The 18,850-nt window shown below is 42.4% G+C and overlaps 1 protein-coding gene across 3 annotated transcripts in view; it reads right to left on the bottom strand.

Moving 5' to 3' along the window:
- Positions 1-18,850, bottom strand: part of GK (glycerol kinase) — a 609,816-nt gene that overhangs the window by 158,793 nt on the left and 432,173 nt on the right. For all 3 annotated transcript variants that reach the window (XM_044072382.1, XM_044072384.1, XM_044072383.1), the window contains one exon: positions 18,532-18,610. In XM_044072382.1, coding sequence (XP_043928317.1) covers positions 18,532-18,610 — 79 coding nt within the window. The remainder of the gene's footprint in view (positions 1-18,531; positions 18,611-18,850) is intronic.

Here is an 18,850-nt window from a genome sequence, read left to right as displayed (position 1 = left end):
GAGATTGTTGGAGGCAGAAACTAGAACAGACCTTTGGGACAAAGGATGGATTAGGCCTAAGTGATACTCTATCCTTGTGGAAAATCAAGTACGGTGGCTTAATAGACAGGGCTTGAAGCTCTGAAACTCTTCTTGCCAAGTAATTGCAACTAAGAAGGCAGTTTTCCAAGACAGATATTTTAACTCGCATGTAGCAGCCGGTTCGAAAGGGGAAGATGTTAATGCGCGAAGCACCAAATCAAGATCCCACGGAGGTGCAGGATGAAAAATTGGTGGTCTTAATAGGCTCGCACCTTTAATGAAAGTTTTGCATAGTCTGCTGCTCATCAAAGGAGGATCCATGGATTCGTGGAATTTAGAGATAGCCGCTAGTTGGACTTTAATAGTTGAGACAGAAGATCCCTGATTAAACAGGGATGTTAAAATTTCAAGACCTCTGGGACAGGAGCAGTGATAGGGTCTAAGCCCTTGAGTTGAGCCCAGATAGCAAACCTCTTCCACTTACTAAGGTACAATTTGTTAGTGGTGGGTTTGTGGGCGAAGATAAAATGTGAACAACTACCGGGTCTAGTGTGTGCCTTCTAACAAAAGTCGGAAGTGGAGGAGCCAAGCTGTCAATTTCAAAGATTGAAGGGACTGATGTGAAGTCCCGACTGATGGATTAGCAAGACCGGAATCAGGTCTAAAGTCCACGGATCGTCCACTGCATGCTTCTTCAGGTAGGGAAACCATACCTGGCGAGGCCAGTACGGGGCAATCAGTATCATTGAAGACCCCAGTTGAGAGGCTTTTGAATAACTCTGGGAAGAAGCGGAATTGGAGGAAAGGCATAAAGTAGCCCTGTTGGCCAAGGTTGTGCTAGAGCATCCATGGCTGGTACTCCCTGATGTGGGATCAAGGAGAAGAACCTTTGGCACTTGGTGTTTAATGGAGTTGCAAATAGGTCGCAGCACGTCCCCCACCTCCTGAAAACCTGAGCTGCTACTGTGTGGTTTAGAGACCACTCGTGAGGAGGAGAATTGTCCTGCTCAATTTGTCTGCCAATATATTTGACTTTCGGGATGTGGGTCGCTACCAAGAAGCGGTTGGTAGCTACAGCCCATTCCCACACTCTCATGGCCTCTCTGCAAAGGGGGTATGATCTGGTCCCTCCTTGTTTGTTCAGATACCAAACCACCGACATGTTGTCTGTGTGGATGGCGATGATGCCCTGAGGAAGAAACTTGTGTAAGGCTTGTAGGGATAGAAGTACAGCCCTCATCTCCAACACATTGATGTGGAGAAGAGCTTCGCTGGAAGCCAGGAGCCCTGAACTAGCCTGCCCAGACAATGCCCCCACCCTATCTGGGAGGCATCTGTCGTCAGGGTAACCACTGGAGAGGGAAGAACAAAGGGTTTCCTTGATCCAAATTGGATGTCTGAAGCCACCAGCGAAGGTCCCTTTGCATATATCCGTAATCATGATATGATGATTGAGGGAAGATCCTGAAAGGACCATTGCGTTGACAATAGCCACTGAAGAATCCTCATGTGCAATCTTGCCAGAGGGACTAAAAGAACCGTGGCAGACATTGAGCCTAGAACTTGTAGAACCATCCTGGCTGGGGCTTTGGATCTCGAGATCAGAGCTTGAACTTGGCCCTGTAAAGTTTGGATCCTTTCGGCAGGAAGAAAGACGCATCAATCTTGAGTCTATCTCTGCTCCTATGAACTTTATGCGTTGAGAGGGCAGCAAGACAGACTTTGACCAATTGAATGTAACCCCCAGGGTAACACCCAGGAGATGGTGGCTTTGAGGTTGTCCATTAGTAGATGCCTGGTGGTGGCAGTCAGGAGCCAGTCGTCCAGATAGGGAAACACTTGGAATCCAAGACTTCTCAGGTGAGCCGTCACTACTGCCAAATACTTGGTGAACACCCTGGGGGCTGTGGTGAGACAAAAGGGCAGAGCGCAAAATTGGTAATGACTGACTCCCAGGCTGAAGCGCAGATACCTGCTGACGCCTGATGTATCGGTATGTGATAATAGGCGTCCTTGAGGTCTATGGAGCACATCCAAACATCCTTCTCCAACAATGGGAGAATGGATTGTAACGTGACCATTCGGAATTTGGATTTCGTGACGGATTGGTTCAGTCTGCTGAGATCCAATATTGGTCTCAGGTCCCCTGTCTTTTGGCACTAAAAGAACCTGGAGTAATTTCCTGATCCGATCTGGTCTGTGGGGACGGTTGGATGACTCCTTTTCTAGCAGCTTTAAAGCTTCTGCGGCTGCCATATCCCTTTGACTGGGTGGTGGGTCCGGGATTCTTTTGGACGGTGGGGCGAGAATGTGAATGGGATGGTGTAACCTCCGGCAATGATCCGAAGCACCCATCTGTCCTGAGTGATTGACTCCCAGGCTTTTAGGTGCTTGGCAAAACGACACCCGACTGGCTCGAGCAGCACAGCCGGGCAATCCCTCATGACGTGTGGGAGGCTGAAGAGCCACGAAAGGACTCGCGGTCTCCAGAATTGCGGGGCCCTCTGCCGCCTCTGGGACGGCGTCTCCCTGAAAAATTTCCCCGTCCTCTGCCTCTGGAAGGGAATTCTTCCTGCTGTTGGGAGAAAAACTTACGGGATTTGCGGAACCACATTTTCCCCCCTCCTTTAGCCTTGGGGTAAGGCCGAAAGGGAGTGGAATAACGGGCACCTACGGCAGATAAAGTTTTTCCCTCTTGCTCACAGCGGGTAAGGGTGTCTTTAACCTTGGGTCCAAACAAGGAGGACCCATCAAAGGGAGCGTCGGCGAAGGAAGACTTGAAGGCCTCCGCAAACTGACACAAGCGGAGCCTGGCTTGTCTCCGTAGAGCCACGCCTGTGCCTGCCGCTCTACCGCCCCTTCGCCGCATAGGAAATGAGCCTCATGGACGAGTTAGAAATTGACGTAAGGATAGCCAACTGAGAGCTAACCGACTGGGCTAGCTGCTCAAGTAGGTTACCCGAGAGGGAATCTGACAACTCCTTGACCAGATCCCTCTGAAGCCTGGTAAAATGTGCCAAATAATTCAGAGACCTTAAAGTAAAGGCCGCTGAAGCCAGGGTGCACTTCCCGTACCTGTCCATACTCCTAGACTCCTTATTAGGAGGATGGATGGACGTTGAAGCCTCTGCCACGTCCTGTTGTGTAGCAGATGCCACCACCATGGCATCTACAGCCACGCCTTTAGTGAGGAACTCCTTCTCGGGAGGATCTCTAAGATGTCTGCAAAGGAGACATCATCCGAGGACGACTTCGGGGACCCCTCTGCATCATCCAGATCAGTGTCTGAAGTAATAGACTCGGGGGAGTCCACGTGCTTCCTCTTGCACGATCTCTTTCTTGGGGGTTCCTCCGAAGACAGCTCAGAAGATCCCTCAGGAGGAGGGGAACCCCCACTGGGGGTAACCTCAGGCCCCGGGGCTCCGCTGACTACGGACAGGGGAACTGCCAAAGACCCAGTCTCCACGCCTAGGGAAGGTGCCGGTAAAGCCAGGGAGATGGCCGAAGAGGACTTGGCCAAGGCACTCCTCATGGCTCTGAAAGCCGGACCCCCAGAATCCTGGGAGTGTCCGGTCCCGAGCCGTGATAGTCGACGGAAGACCAGCCGAAGCACCGAGGGAGGCTCGGAACCGAAAGCATAGGTCCCAAACATCACCCCGGGTCCAGCCGAAGGCGTCCGTACCAAACTCGGACCCGAAGGCCCGGGTTGGAGTAAGGGTCGGAGCCGACCCTGAGATCTCCATCGGCTCCAACAGCACCTGCTCCGGAGCCAAGCAGTCGGAGGAGGAATGGCAATGGGTGGGCCAAGGTCATCGGCTCCGAAGCCAACTGGGTCGGAACCGAAACAAATTTTGGAAGACTGGGGACTGGAACAGTCTTTGGAGCACCCTGTCTATATCAGAATCTGACATCCTCGAAGACCGAGAGGAAACAGAACGGGTCGAGAAGGCCTCTCCAACGGCCCCAAAGGGCTAGGGGACGGCTCGAGGCGACTCGATGAGTATCGGCGCCGAGGAATACACACACCAGTTTCCATCGGTGCCGAGGTGGACTTGCGCCGAGGAGGAAGTGTCTGAGCGGGCAACCTTTGTCGGCTCCGAGAGCAGTGGAGCCGGCGAAGATGACCCGCCTCGATGCCCCAGCTATCGGCTCGAAGCCAGAGGAGTCGATACTGGTGGCATCGAGGCAGACCGTTCGACCTCAGCTCCAAGTCCTTGGAGCCGAAGGAGAGGCCTGCCTTTGTTTCTTAGCGATCGGATCCGACGGACTGGTCGGAGCCGCCTTTCTTTGGCCGGAGAAGGAGAGGATGCCAAAGCTTCTTCGAAAGAAGGTTTAATTAATCCCTTAAGAATTAATTTATTTTTCCTCTCCTGGAGGACCCTTGAGGAAAAAGCGTGACATACACTACATGATTCCTGTAAATGCTTTGCCCCTAAGCAATACACACATAGCGAGTGATCGTCGTGATGGACATTTTGAAGCTACATTTTACACATTTCTTGAAGCCAAGGCCTGGGATTCTGAGACATTATAGAAATTTTCAAAAGTAACTGAAAGAACACTGGTAATACACCTAGAGTAGGCTTACAGTTATCACTCGCAATACTCTGAGTTAGTCAAACACAGCACAAACTCTGTAATATAATAATTTCTCTCCGTTAGTTCTTATTTAAGAAGAGAAATGTAAATGATTCAAAACAGAACCAAGTCACCTACAAACAAAAAGACCGGAAAGGCCTTTCCTGACAAGAGGTACTCCTAGTCACTCACAACACAAGAATTCACCAAGTGAATTTTGTCCAACACACTCAAAACACAAGAATAGCTGTTAAAACAGCTTTTGTGAAAAGAAGAAAAACCTGACAGAAAAACTAGTGAAATAATCACTACTTAACTCAGCCAGCTCGAGACCACGTCTTCACTTGTTAGCGGCAAACGAGATCTGGGGGACTGGTAGTGGTGCATCCTGGGATATGGTAAGCTCAGCCAGTAAGAGACTTCGCTCTTTGGCATAAGCGTGCCGAGTCGGAGCCGAGGGATCGGCTCCGAACCCATCATTCAGAATGTAGGCGAGATAGGATCACATAACATCCAGGTCTGAATTTTAAATATATTGGATAAAGTCGAAATACATAAAACCTACATCATACTGGGTGACTAACTGCCCATTGGTAAACTTGGAGTCATACCTCAAATATAGGCTATGTCCAAAACTTCCTACATTTCATAAGCAAAAATTCCATGGATCAAATAGTTAAATGACCCACTAGACAAAACATTCTTGACCTGGTCTTTACAAATGTAGCATCTATAGACACTATTCCACTGATACACATGTTCCCAGTCAAGTCTGATGACAAACTGGTAACCTTCTCTTTAAAAATCCTCAAACCAACATTGCAAATATCACAGTACTCAAAAGAAATCAAGCATACAAACCTCTGATGAAGTTCCTTTCACTACGTATGGGATGAAAGTGTGGCTTTACACAATTTATCAAACTTTTTGGACTCAAATATTAAGCTTATTGCAATTTTTACATTCAAATTATTTTGGCTTCCTAGCGTAGGCATAATTGAGGTCTGATTCTTTGGTTTTCATAATTTGATAATAGCTGAACTGCAGAAAACCAGCTCTGCCCAAATGCATTAAATGGGCTAGGCCAATAGAATGACAAAAACTGAAAGCATACTGTTTGTGGATTCTGACTGTATGCCTGAAGTCAATGCCCTAAAGAGTATGGATCACCATATGGCTGCATTAGGGGCTTGGCTACAATTAGCAGAACCTAAGCTGGTAGACCACATGGAATGAGCATGGAAAAAGAATCATTCATATCAGAAAAGGCAGTGGGAGCAGATTTTATATTATACATCAAAAACAAACTTTCTGAGTGACACTGACAGCAGTGATTACTGTTGAAAGGGTACATAGCTCGTTTCTGCTGCAGTGGTCACATACTCTTGGATGAATTTAACTTTTATCACTTAAGATACAAAATCTTGACTGCTTTTTGTTCTCTGGGAAAAGTGTTCCATCTTCAGGGTCAGAGGTTCTCTGTGACCTTAATTATTGGGCAGAGACCAGAAGGTACACATGGACTTTCCTTCCATGCATTCGTATAGATAGAATGAATAAGTGGAAATAGTTCCTCTATTAGACTCTGATTAGTTTTCTTACCTAAAGGAGTAGTTACATTCCAGACTCCAGAGAAGGCTGAACTAGACTGAAACAGACACAGACCATCCCTACATATGATTAATCCATCCCTATTCAAAAGGAAGAGGTCACAGGGCCAGCCACTTCTTCACCAGTGAGAGGTCCTATGCCAGTCTCCTTGCTCAGGAAGTGTTTGTTAGATTGGTACAGGGCTGCAATAGATTGAGAAGTCTGCAATCTCCAGGAACTAACTGATTTAATTAATATCAAGACATCTGATCTTTGGTTTACCATGTAAAAGGGTAACATTTATGTTATTGACAAATGGGACTGGATCTCCTTAGACTCAAAAAATGACAGGGCCCGGAGGGAATGATGACTGAAGAGGGATAAGCAGACCTTCCTTTATTAAGGGGAAGTCAAATAAATTAATTCCTTTATTTTTGTGTTCTGGTAGTGGATATGGTAATTTAAACAGCAAGGATTCAACGTTGGCCCATTAAATGCAACTTATTATGATACATCAATACTTTTTCTCAGCTCCAATTTTGAATTCCTGCATTCTGAGCAGGTTTGGACAGCCCTTAGCTTCCTATGCATCTTAACCAGTTCTGGCAAGAAAGAGATATAGGAATGATTGTGCAAGGTAGCTCATGCATATCTGTGGAGGCTAAGATAATTTTAAGTAGAACAGATAACAGAGCAAATTTAATTATATGTAGCTACATGCTGGATGGCCATGGCATATTTTCAGCTATCAGTACATAACATCTGATACTCATTTTCAAGGCATTAACAATTAGTATAACAGTATTAAGGCAGCCACTGTTTGTATGTGGTGGGCTGCTTAAAGGCTTGTCATAAAAGGGATCACAATTTAGAGAAGGCTCTCTATGACTCGGGCATGACCTTAATGACCCTTTCAAAGGCTTATAGGGAGAGTAATCAAGATAGATGGGGATCAATACTTACCTAACAGTTGCTCTACTTGTAGTACAGAGCCTCTGTAAAGTGCACTGGTGGTGGTGGCAAGGCACTTCAGGATGATACTAGAGAATGAATGTTTCCTTTACATGCACCCATTAGTGTTTCATGATTTCATACTGGGCCCTGATCTTAAGAGGCTTGATGCCTACTACTTGGGAGCAGATCTATTGTAAAGAGTAAAGTATTTTTATATTGGTTGTTATGAGTTTAAACATGAAAATGATGTACTTGCCATAATTATAGATCCTTGATGTTCCTCTCTCTTTTGATTGGTTGGGTTATTTGCCTTTTGGAGGAGCTGAGCTGGCAACTTTATTTTGCAGATCTTCCTCACTGCTCTCTTTCCCATGATGCTATGTGATTGGACACTCTTCAAACTAAGTTTGTCCATAATAGATGGCAGAAAGCCCAATAGGAAACAAGGGATCAGGATCAAGGCTTTCAGGAGTAAGACTTTAGGTACAAGTCTGCTAGGTCCCTACAGGGTATAGAAGAACGTGACACTCTGGGAATGGGGGAGGAGGTTGGGTCATTGAGACAGAGAGAGAGAACACCAATAAAGATCCATCATTATGGTAAGCACATAACTTTTGTATCCTGTGTTGCCTCCTCTGTCTCAATTGGTTGGGACAGACTCCCTAGCTACTTACAGCCATGGGTGGTAGCATGGCAAGGCACTCTTGATTATGATGGAACCAAAGGCAGCCCTAGTTCTAGATATCAGATCCAGCCTGCAGTGCTTGATAAAGTTATGCAATGAAGTCCACATTGATGCAGTACCGATATCATTCAAACTGAAATGTCTGAAATAGGAAGTAGAGGATGACATGGCTCTAATGGAATGAACTCTATGCTTGGAAGGGAGGGTCAAACCTCTGAAGTATAAATAAAGGTTATGCAATGTGACAGCTACCTAGATAGCATAACTTTAAATATTCTGAACCCCATTTTGGATTTTGAAAAGGACACAAACAATTCATCATCTTTGCATGTAGATTTTGTTCAGTGCAGAGAGAATCACAACTGGTTATGAACATCTAAAGTGTGCAGTATATATTCTCATCAATTAGAATGACTTGAAAAATAATACATAAATGTACTGTTTCAAAGCTGACTCTTAGGCTACATTTGGTACAAAGGAAGGATTTGGTCAGACACAGCTGCTATCTTTGTGAAAAAGATTTAGCATAGCTGCTTATAGGACAATATTTGCAGCCTGGAAATTCTTCTAGCTGATTTTATTGCAAGCAGAAATAAAGTTTTTTATGGCAAAAAAATGTTATGGAAACACAGGAAGCATGCTCAAATGGATCTTGAGTTAGGACTTGCATGGTAAAGTGAGGTCCCATGTTGGAAATAAATCTTTAATTGGTGGTCTCAGTAAGACAGTTTTTGTGAACAAAGATTTGCAAATTTTAAGGGATGTTACAGATGAAGAAAAATGTAAACCAGACTGATAATCTGAAATAGCTGCAAGTTGAACTTCTATGGTAGAAGAACTTACTCCTTAATTAAAAAGGTCCACTAAAAACTTGAGAATAGAGAGGGGAGAGGAGAGAAGCTGAAAAGGGGTCTAGCCTTTTTATCAAAAGTCCAAATGGAAAAACCTCTCCCAACCTTTTGTAAGTTTTCTTTGCAAGGGCTTTAGAAAAGCTGATAATATCTGAACAATTCCAGACAAGGAAGAAAAACTGTCCATTAGTGGAATAAGTGATATATGGCAGTCAGTCTTAGGAATTTTATGTCTAGAGGTTTTGCTGGATGGATGAGAAGGGAGATCTGGTTTGGGATCTATGAACCATGGTCATCACAGCAGATGAGGCCATAGATGAGGAAACCTTATCTGCCTGGGCCAGAAAAGGGACAATGAGAATAAAAGTTGCCTTGCACAGAGGGGTCTGCTGTAAAAATGTTTTTATTAATGAAACAGGAGGGAAAGCATATAGGACTCCAGAAGACTATAAGATAGACTACTGTGTCCCTCAAGAACAGTCTCTGTGGAGGGAGGAGGGCAAAGTAGCTACTGCATTTTGTATTAGTGGAAGTTGCAAAAAAGTTACAGCTAGGCTGGTCTCAGAAGCTGCATATTTCAATCTCCACTAATGGATTGAGGGATCACTCGTGAGGCACAAGGGTACATTGACTCAGCTTGACTGCTAGAATACTAGTATGACCCAGAATGTGAACTACTGTTAGAAGGTATATTGAAGCCATTGCACACTGCCACACTTTCATAGCCTCTAGGAGAAGGGGGTGGGGTAAGTACGGGTTCCCCTTACTTGTTGATGTATACCGGAGACGTGCTGTCTGTCTGGATGGAAATCACTCCTTTGGGAAGTCCTGAATTCCCTGTAATATTAGGAGAGCAGCCCTCATTTCTAGAGTGCTGATTTGAAGATTGGCCTCCAAACTGGTCCACACTCCCTGGATCATTTTCTCCAAATGGAGGTGGCAGTGTTAACAGTGGCCAGTGACAGAGGAAGGGCAAACGGTCATTCTTGTTGAACTAGAGGGAAGAATATTCATCAATTTATATGAAGATAACATAGGGCCAAATATCTTTGAAGGTGATGAAGATAGTGAGTAGACTTTGACCACTGAATTGACAGTGCTCATGAAGAATCTTGTATGAAAGACTGATGCTGCCATGGACGCCCAATTAATATAGAATGAGTGAGACCAACGGACTATGATTTGAGAACCTCCAGTAACTGTAGATAAAAGGAGGTCAGACTTGATTCTGTAAGTTTGCCAGATGAGTATTGTTTTTTTTTAGGTTAACAAGGTGTGGATTATGGTGGGGGGATATGGAGCACACTAAGTCCTGGGAAAACTTTATGACCCAATTCACAGAGGTTATTAAGGAATTTGAAGCAGATTGCTCATGAGAGATCATGCACTTCTTTTACAGGCATGCACAGGATGTTGATAAAGGCCAGGAACAGCGTTTGTCATGGGTTCAGGCTCTTAGGTGTCAAGATTTCCCTGTGGTATATTTAGATGGAGACATATGGCAGAAGTAAAATTCAGCTGCAGAGATATATGGCTGTTGCAAATTTACTGTGGGCACACAGAATCTGTTGACTTCTCTGTTTTGAAAGGAGGGAAATATATTAACTTGAGGTGTTCCCCATAACTGGATCAATTCCTAGAAGACCCCTTCATTCGATTCCCATTTGTGAGGGTCTCTCCTGGTCCTGCTCAGCTTGCAGTCCATTTTGTTTTGCTGTGATGAAATGTGTGGAGGGTTAAAAAATGCTTGCTGAAGAGCTACCTCACAAGTAATCATAGCTTGCCCACATAGAGAACACACCCCTGTCCCCCTTGCTTGTTGCTGCACCACATTAATGTGGTATTGTCGGTAATCACATGGAAAGGTCCTGGTGACCATAGACGATGGATCATAGCCAACATCTCTGACATTTATGTCCTTTGGTCAGTCTGAGGAATGTCAAGAGGCCTTGCCCATTTAACCCCATTGAAACTGTCCCCTGTAAAATCCGAAGTGTCTGCAATAACAGGTCGAATTAGAGGTACAGGAGAAAATGGGAGACCTGCATTTGCTTGTATTTGTGTCTCCACCAGTGCAGTTCCTTCCATACAAAGCCCGGTACTGGAATCTGAAATCTCAGAGGATGCAAACTTTGCGTCTGTGTGTGCTCCTTTTCAGAAACCATTGAATTTTTCTCATATGTAACCTGATTAGGGGTATCATGAAAGCCATGAATACCAGGATCCTGAGACGCTCTCTGGCTAAAGTCTAAGACTGAGTTAAGAAGCTCAGGAAAGTTTCTAGATAAAATCCACTTTTTCCTGCATCAAAAAAGTGTTTTGCTGCAGGGTGTTATAACAGCCTAGAAAGACAATTGCATGATGGGGTCAAGGAGGATTTCTGAATATTTATTTGGAATCCCAAATTATCAGAAGAGATGGAACCCATATTAATGACTATTATCATGTGAGTAATTTGTTCAAATGAGGAAAATGTAAATGCTATTCAGTCTGCAATGAGCTATGACTGGAGCTAGACATTTTGCAATCACCCTTGGAGATATCCCAAACAGTAATGTTGAGAAGTAATGATGTGACCCAGAATGAGCAAATCAGAGAAATTTTCTGAAGCCTCTGGCAATGGGAATGTGACAGTATACATCTTTAGGTCCAGTGTTACTATAAAGCTTCTCTGGGAATGAGACATAGCAGAAACATTCTAAAATAGAAGTGTTTTCCCCTTTGAATTAATGGCACTGATTCTATGACTCATATGGTGCGTAAATGCTGAAGAACCTAAGGAGAAAGTTCTGTTTGGTTTGGAGGGTAGGGAAGAACTCCCATGAATGGAGATGTTTGCATCCAGCGCCAACTATAACCCTCCTGAATTACCTTTAAAACCAATGAGTCTGTCACAATCTGTTGCTAAAGGGGAATGTAGGGAGCCAGTTGTTGGGACAGGTTTTGAGAAAGTGAGGTAGGAAGGGAGGAGGTAGGGAGATGCTGTTGCAGTCAATTCTGAAGTTGTAGACTGCCATTTTTTAGGAAATTCAGAGGACAGTGATGGAGGCCCAGAAGAGTGTTCATCATGGGTTCTGTCTCCCAAGGTGATGACACTTTTTTCTGTCCTGTCATCTCTCTGTTTCCCTGTTTGGCTTTAGCAGACGGGGAATTTTTGTTTAGCTTCTTAGAAGTAATACAGGATCTGGGGGAGTGCTGAAAAATCTTGGAAACTCCCTGAGTTAATTTCCCTCTCTAATCAAATTTTTGAGGATCAGAGTAGAACACGGGTAAATAAAACCTGCTTATCTAAAGATGAATTCAAAATTTTAGACTTTACCTCATCAGAAAACCTTTGATTACGTACTCAGGCATACCTCCTCAAAACAGTAACAGAAGCAAGGACCCAAGTCACAGTAAGGGCACCATCATATAGACTACTTAAATGCATACTTAAGACATGCTGGAAACAATAGAAATGAGATAGGCACTGCTTTTAGGGTGAAGAATGGTAGCTAGATCTGTCAAATACAAATGTCTTAATAGTTGAGAATTCCACATGCTCAAGTGCATGAAGAAAATTTCTCTTACCTAATCTGTCCAAAACCCCCCTGTCCACAGGGGAAGGGCTGGATGATAAGCCTGTCCCCTACTGGCACAGATGCCAAGATGGCAGCAGGTTCAGATCTAAGATGATAAAACAATGCAGGGGACAAAGCCCGATCTCTGTCAATGTCAGAATCACATGACATGTCTCCTCTGGAATGTATTTTCTGACCTGATTTACAGGTACTGAATTCTGTGTACCAGAACTGGCTGTCTGTAAAAGTTTCTTGGCTAAGGTAAGAAAATCCTCTTTTCTTACAGATACCATATATTCTGATGAACAACGTTTTTGTTACAGGTATCCTTAATGATTGACTATGAGAAGGATCATCTGTCCCTTCAAGAGGTCTCTTCCCTCAGCTGCATCCAGCAGCATCCCCCAGTGTCTCCCCATCCCCAGTAAAGATAGTTGCCCCATGCCCAGGTCAGACATTGGAAGGGACAAAGAGGATGTGGCTGACACCTGTTTCATGAGGGCTAAAAGGACTACACCAGAGGATGCCAGAAAGGTAGATGATTGGTCTGAGAAAGGACTGCTGGCCACTGTAGAGTCACCCACCAGCTGAGGCATAGACTGATCCTGTGGAGTCAGAAAGAGCTCTTTGGTAATTTGTTTTTTCTTTCAAGGAAATATGGAAGTCAGATAAGCAGGCGTGGGGAAAATATCCATGCAGTGACCAAGAAGGATACTTAGGATATCGAAGGAAATGCTGGAATAAGTCAGTTGGAAGGTAAGTTTTCAAAGAGTTTGCTTAAACAACAGATTTACAGTTTCACACACACAAATAAAATCTCACACTGCATAAACAGAAAACTTGGGGAAATTACACAGGGAGAAGCCATAAGCAGCACACTGAAGTCTCATCACATACAGCTTTATAGAAAGTAAAAAAAAAAAATCAAAAATTTACATACATTTTGTCCCAAAATAAACTCCCAAATAAACTGAAGCTAAAATAGTGGTCCCCGAAAAGAAATTTCCTATATTAAAGACATTTCATTTTTGTTAAAGGGACAAAACTACTAAAACTTGTAAAAATAATAAAACACTTCTGTTTTCTAAAATACACATACACACACACACACACACACACACACACACAGTGTGCGTGTGTATATGTGTGTGTGTGTGTATATATATATATATATATATATATATATATATTATTTTTTTTAGTGTTCTGTATAGAGGGGTTTGAGGAGGCAAGAAAGTACTGAGGATTTTCTACTCTGACTGTTGATCCCCCTCAGGGCTGACCAATCAGCAGTCAGAGTGGATATGTGGGAGGTAGCTAGAGCTTTTAGAAGCTGGCAGGTTGTTAAATCTTGGGTAAGACACAATCCATGTAGCCTAACCCAGGTACAGCTGCAGTGATAATGGTGAACAGTTTATTCTTCCTTTCTCTAAAAAGTTCAAATTCTTTTGCCAAATCTCTTGCAAATTTTAGTCAGTGATTTGTATTTATGAACACATTTTTAAATCCAGATGACTGATCTATAGCGACACAGATTTAGCCACAATGGCTAGCTTAGGCAAGCTAAATACAACTCTTGACAGTTAAAAATAATTTATTTATCCTTTGTTAACTGGGTTAGTCCCACTAGGCTATTAGCTTCTTTTCACGGGAGACCCGTAGTGATGTTTATATTACTAGGGGAAATTTGGCCAGGCATCAAGGAACTTCTTTTTAATAGGTGCAATGTGGATCCACCTGAGCTACCACCAACTCAAGCAGATAGGGCCTTGGTTTAATGTCTCATCTAAAGGACAGCACACTCAGGAGTACAGTAATTCACTTATGCTGCACTTAAGTGTCAATTATTGATCCACCTGGTGTGGGAATAGAACCAACAACTTTCTGCACTAAAGGCAAGTGTGCTACCTGTTGCTCAACTAACACTATGTCAGTATGATACAAGCTGGAATCATGGCCTGGGGGAGAAAGGTATATTCTAAACAAAAAAAAAAAGAAATTTATGGCCTAAATGAAAGGTTAGAAAAGCAATACACAGAAAATGAACAAAGATGAAAATTGACTACTTTTAACTTGTCAGAGCAAAATGGGCCGCAGGCAAGAGCACCCAGAGGCAGGTGCAAGGGGGTGCAATTGAACCCCCCTAAAACTGGCTGCGAGATTAATTTTATGCAACAGGTGTTTGTGACCCGTTTTCAACTTCTGCATCTGTGCGACTGACAGTTTACGTCTTCATGTTCCCTGCCCATGCAGAATTTGAATTCCAGAAGATGTTTGGACTGTGGACAAATGTACAAGTGAGAGGCAGTTGTGTGTAAGTGTTTAAGAGGTGTGTGTGTGTAAGAAATAGGTAGGTAGGGGTGTGTTAGTGTGTGTGTGTGTGTGTGTGTGTGTGTGTGTACGTGGGAGGTAGGGGTGTGTATTTGTGTGTAAGTAAGAGGGAGGTAGGAGCCTGTGTAAGAGGGATGGGTTCTTACCTTGCAAATTCAGGCCACTTCTGCTGTGACCTCATAATGCAGCAATACATACCCAGAAAAACAAAGGGAATGTACTGCATTATAAGTAGGGGGGGAAGTGTTAGCAAAGGTTTTATTTGCTGAGCTGATACTTTGGGTACTTGTCAAGGTGGAAATGGCCTTATGGCTCAGTTACCTTGTGACTCCTATTATCCTATTAAGTGGTGGACAGAAATTTTACACATAGTTGAGAACAGCAGCACAGACTCTCTTAGCAACTGGAAGAGCGTTTTTGCTGTGAAGTAATGCATACAGGAGTGAGCTATCATTAGTTATGTTAATGAATCAACATATTCAGTGCTTTCTAAATTCATTGTATTTTGCACTTTACACATGCCTAAAAATGGGAGGGTTTATTCTAGCTTTGAGATGAGTATTATTTTTATCAGCTGCTCATCAGGTATTTGCAGTCAATAATTATTGAGTTTGTAGATTAGCTTAATTTGAGTTACTTCTTTATGCACTGAATTATCACCATGAATGTGGAAAAAGCACAGTGCGTCTAGGGTCAAATCTTGGTATCTCAGGTAAGTAAAAAATGTGATGGAGGTATTCTATGCGCTATGAATGCTGTGTGCTGATGCAGTGGAAATTCTTTCTGCTGTTCCAACATCAATAAGTAGTTTTTAATGAAATGACAAACAGGTGGCTTTCAGGAAACCACTAGTATAGTTGGCTAAAATCTGATTGCAGTTCTTTTTCAATCAGCTGTGCACCTTTTCCACTACAAAGCAAAATAAGGCATTCAGATAAAGAACACTAGTTAAAATTGGCAGGTCTAAAGATAGGGAGTTAATTAATAAAGAAACAGAATAAAAACAGTACCATTGTTATGTTAAGTAAACTGCTAAATGAGTCAAACCTTGCCATACTATGATCCATACTAGTCAAGATACCATCATGATGGTACAGCCAGACATTTTAGATAGTGCTCTCCTTGGAAACGTGACTTGTAAACAATACAAATAGCCATAACTTTTTAATTTATTTTATATGATTTTCAGAATCTAAGATAAGACTTAGGCAGATACCTTTCAAAGCTTCTCAGGTCTCTTATGTCTTTAGGTATACATATCAGTAAAATATTTTCTCCATTTATTTCAAGGAAAGTATTTTTGCTCCACAAATTTTCAGGGCTACATATTTCGCAAAAATGCCTCAATTTACCTGGCTGTTTAGATTTACACCATGCATCTGTTTTGACAAATCAAACTAACAGTGAAAAAATCACTGCACTGCAAAGCGTGCAAGTAAACACAGAACTTGCTGCTCAATGCTACCACATAACTATAATTAAAGTATTTTTGAAAATTACATTTCTGACTGTACAAACCATACCGATATACATTGAGCTCTCAACTGGTGTTAAAAGGCATGGATATCTAACACAATAATAAAGTAGCTATAATTGTTACCATGAGCTGAGTCAGTGTCATTTGTGCAAAAGGTAGTACACTCACCTTCAATGCAAAAGGCTGTGGGTTCTATTCCTATACCAAGTAGATTGATTACTGACACTGCAATGCAGCATAAAGAGGGTGCTGCACTATCGAGTATGCTGTCTTATGAGATGTTAAACCGTATGCATAAAAAATAACTGATAAATGCTGTAGCAATTAACCTCTAGGACTGTTTTGAATTCTCACATCAATCAATGGGTTGTCAGTGGAATGGAAGAATTTCAGTGCTTAAGATCATCAATGAGTTTTGAGGGAACTAGAAGAATGACATTAAGATGAAGACATCAAACAGCTAATCTTCTGGCACTGAACTGAAGGAAGTTAAGGAAGGGGATGAACTCAAATATGAGAAATTACCAAAAGTGAGACAAGAAAGAAAGAATGTCAGTAGACTTCTAAGATCAGTTTCCATAGAAAGTAATATTGGTCCCTAATCAAAAAAGCATCTTTCAGCAGTGACACTAAGATCAGAGATTTCAGTAAGAGTAAATCAAGAGAGATGCCATTAAATTTATTAAAGTTCTACTATACCAAAGCATTATTACAGTAAAATAAAGTAAAAAAAATACAGATACAAAGCTTAGACTGGAACATAAGGCCAATAATCATAACATGTTAAAATTGAAGAGCTATATGAGACTGCAGTGACATTTTAAAAGTAGCATGGGAGAGATAACCACTCTGGAAGACGGCACCAGAGGCATAGTGCCTATTAAAAGAAGGAAAGCATATCATAAGATTCCACATTGATAATGAGAATGTTCAAGAACTCCAAGCTCTTACAGGGTGTGTGCTGCAATGAGCTCATTCAGACACAGAGAATCCATATCATAAGCCAACTCATGAACTTTAAAGGTGATACAAATCTTTGCTGGTAAGCAGTAAAGGATTTACAGGACTGTTTGTAATGTGATGGTACTAGAAGTACCCATAAGTACCTGGGCTGTGGAATTCTGCATCAACTGCAGCCAGTTAAGTTCTGTGTCTGGAAGCCATAGGTAAATGAAGCTGCAGTATGCAACACAAGATTAGACCAACGTGTGCACCTGCACTCCATAGTCCTACAATGGGACAAAATTGTCATAAGAAATGGTCCAAAATTGGAAATAGGATGAGTGAACAAGATACCTGGACCCTGAATCTGCTTCCAATAAAACGCCATGTTTTCTCATCTTTTTAACAAACTCCAATGTATCCTCACCAACAATAGTAATACAATTCAGAACCGGAAAGACTGATTGCCTCCATCTAAGGTGTTGCATCACAGGCAATTACAATGCATCCATTTTATTTTAACAAGTACACACGCCTATATCAATCCCCAAAGCCTTCTCCAGTTCTTTCTCATAAAAGCAGCAACAATCAAAATACAGAGAACCTGAAAATCACTTAACAAAGGAACAGCAAGGTTAGGTTTGGCATTATATTATAACAGCAAAGACCAATGAATGTGGGACAGCTAAAACTGATATACTAGCTTCTCTTAAAGATCTTCTGTTATTTTACTTAACCTTTCTCAAAGACATAGTGTTACTGCACATACACACTTATGCAAATATTTAATGCTGACAAGTTTTATATCATGTAACACACTGAGGATGAGTTTCAGCAGCATGTAGCTTTCGATATGGAGAAAATATAGTGAGTAGAAGTGTCCCTAAATTACTCCGGATAAAAGAGGCAAAAATTCCCACCCATTCCTCTCTCTTGGGGGGGGGTGGTAGTATTTGTGATTTCATTACTGTTGCACCCATTGTAAGCTTACCCCATTTGACAGATTATTGGGGGTGTACATAAGGGAAATTGGCTAGGGTAAAAACTCCATTCCTTGTGGCTATCTGGATGATTGCCTCATTGGTAGCTGAATACAGCAGACAATGGCATGCCTGGCAGTTAGCACAAGGGAAAGCAAAAAAAGGCATCAAAAAATTCAGCTAGAATTCTCTGAGACAGCCTCCTCAGATCCAGTTCTACTTCTTAAAAAGACAAGTAAAAGCTTTGCTGCTTGGGAAGGATGAGGGATGGTAACTGTATAAACATATTATAAAAACAGGTAAAGGGCATTATCACCTTGTCCTCTGGGATGAATGGTAACAAGCCAGGTAATGTAATGCAATGTAACTCTGCGTTCTACAAGTAATATGGCAGAAGACTGGTGAAAGGTGTCAGGTAACTTTTGCAAACACTTCTCATGCAATTTTAGTTTGCATGGAATAACAGCAATTTAATTCTCTTGCTCATCTAAGGTGGTTAACATTAGGTTATGCTTGACTGCAAGATACCAGTGCTGTTGAGGTTTATTAAAATAGTACTCACCAACATCAGATGCTTTCTCTATGATACCAAGATTGTCCTGAAGCCATCGTATAACAGCACCAGCAATAGCCACAGATCCCTGGAATTTAAAAGATATTCACAGACTCAGTTGCACTATTTGAAATATGTAAAGTAAAAGCTGGCTTTCTTCAAGAAATACAGAGATATAAAGACATTTAAAATAATGAAATACGATTGTGCTACACCCCTCCCTTCTGTTATTTCTTTACTTTTGCTTAGGGCTGCTGAACAAATGACAGTAGGATGTCTGGATTTGGTATCTCAGCTGACATTCAGTACATTTGACCACAATGCATGT

This window comes from Protopterus annectens, chromosome 5.part0, assembly GCF_019279795.1.
Source record: "Protopterus annectens isolate FY-2018-M chromosome 5.part0, PAN1.0, whole genome shotgun sequence".
Classification (NCBI taxonomy): domain Eukaryota; kingdom Metazoa; phylum Chordata; order Ceratodontiformes; family Protopteridae; genus Protopterus; species Protopterus annectens.
Note: the sequence above shows the minus strand (reverse complement) of the source record. Positions and strands in the feature narration are given on the sequence as shown.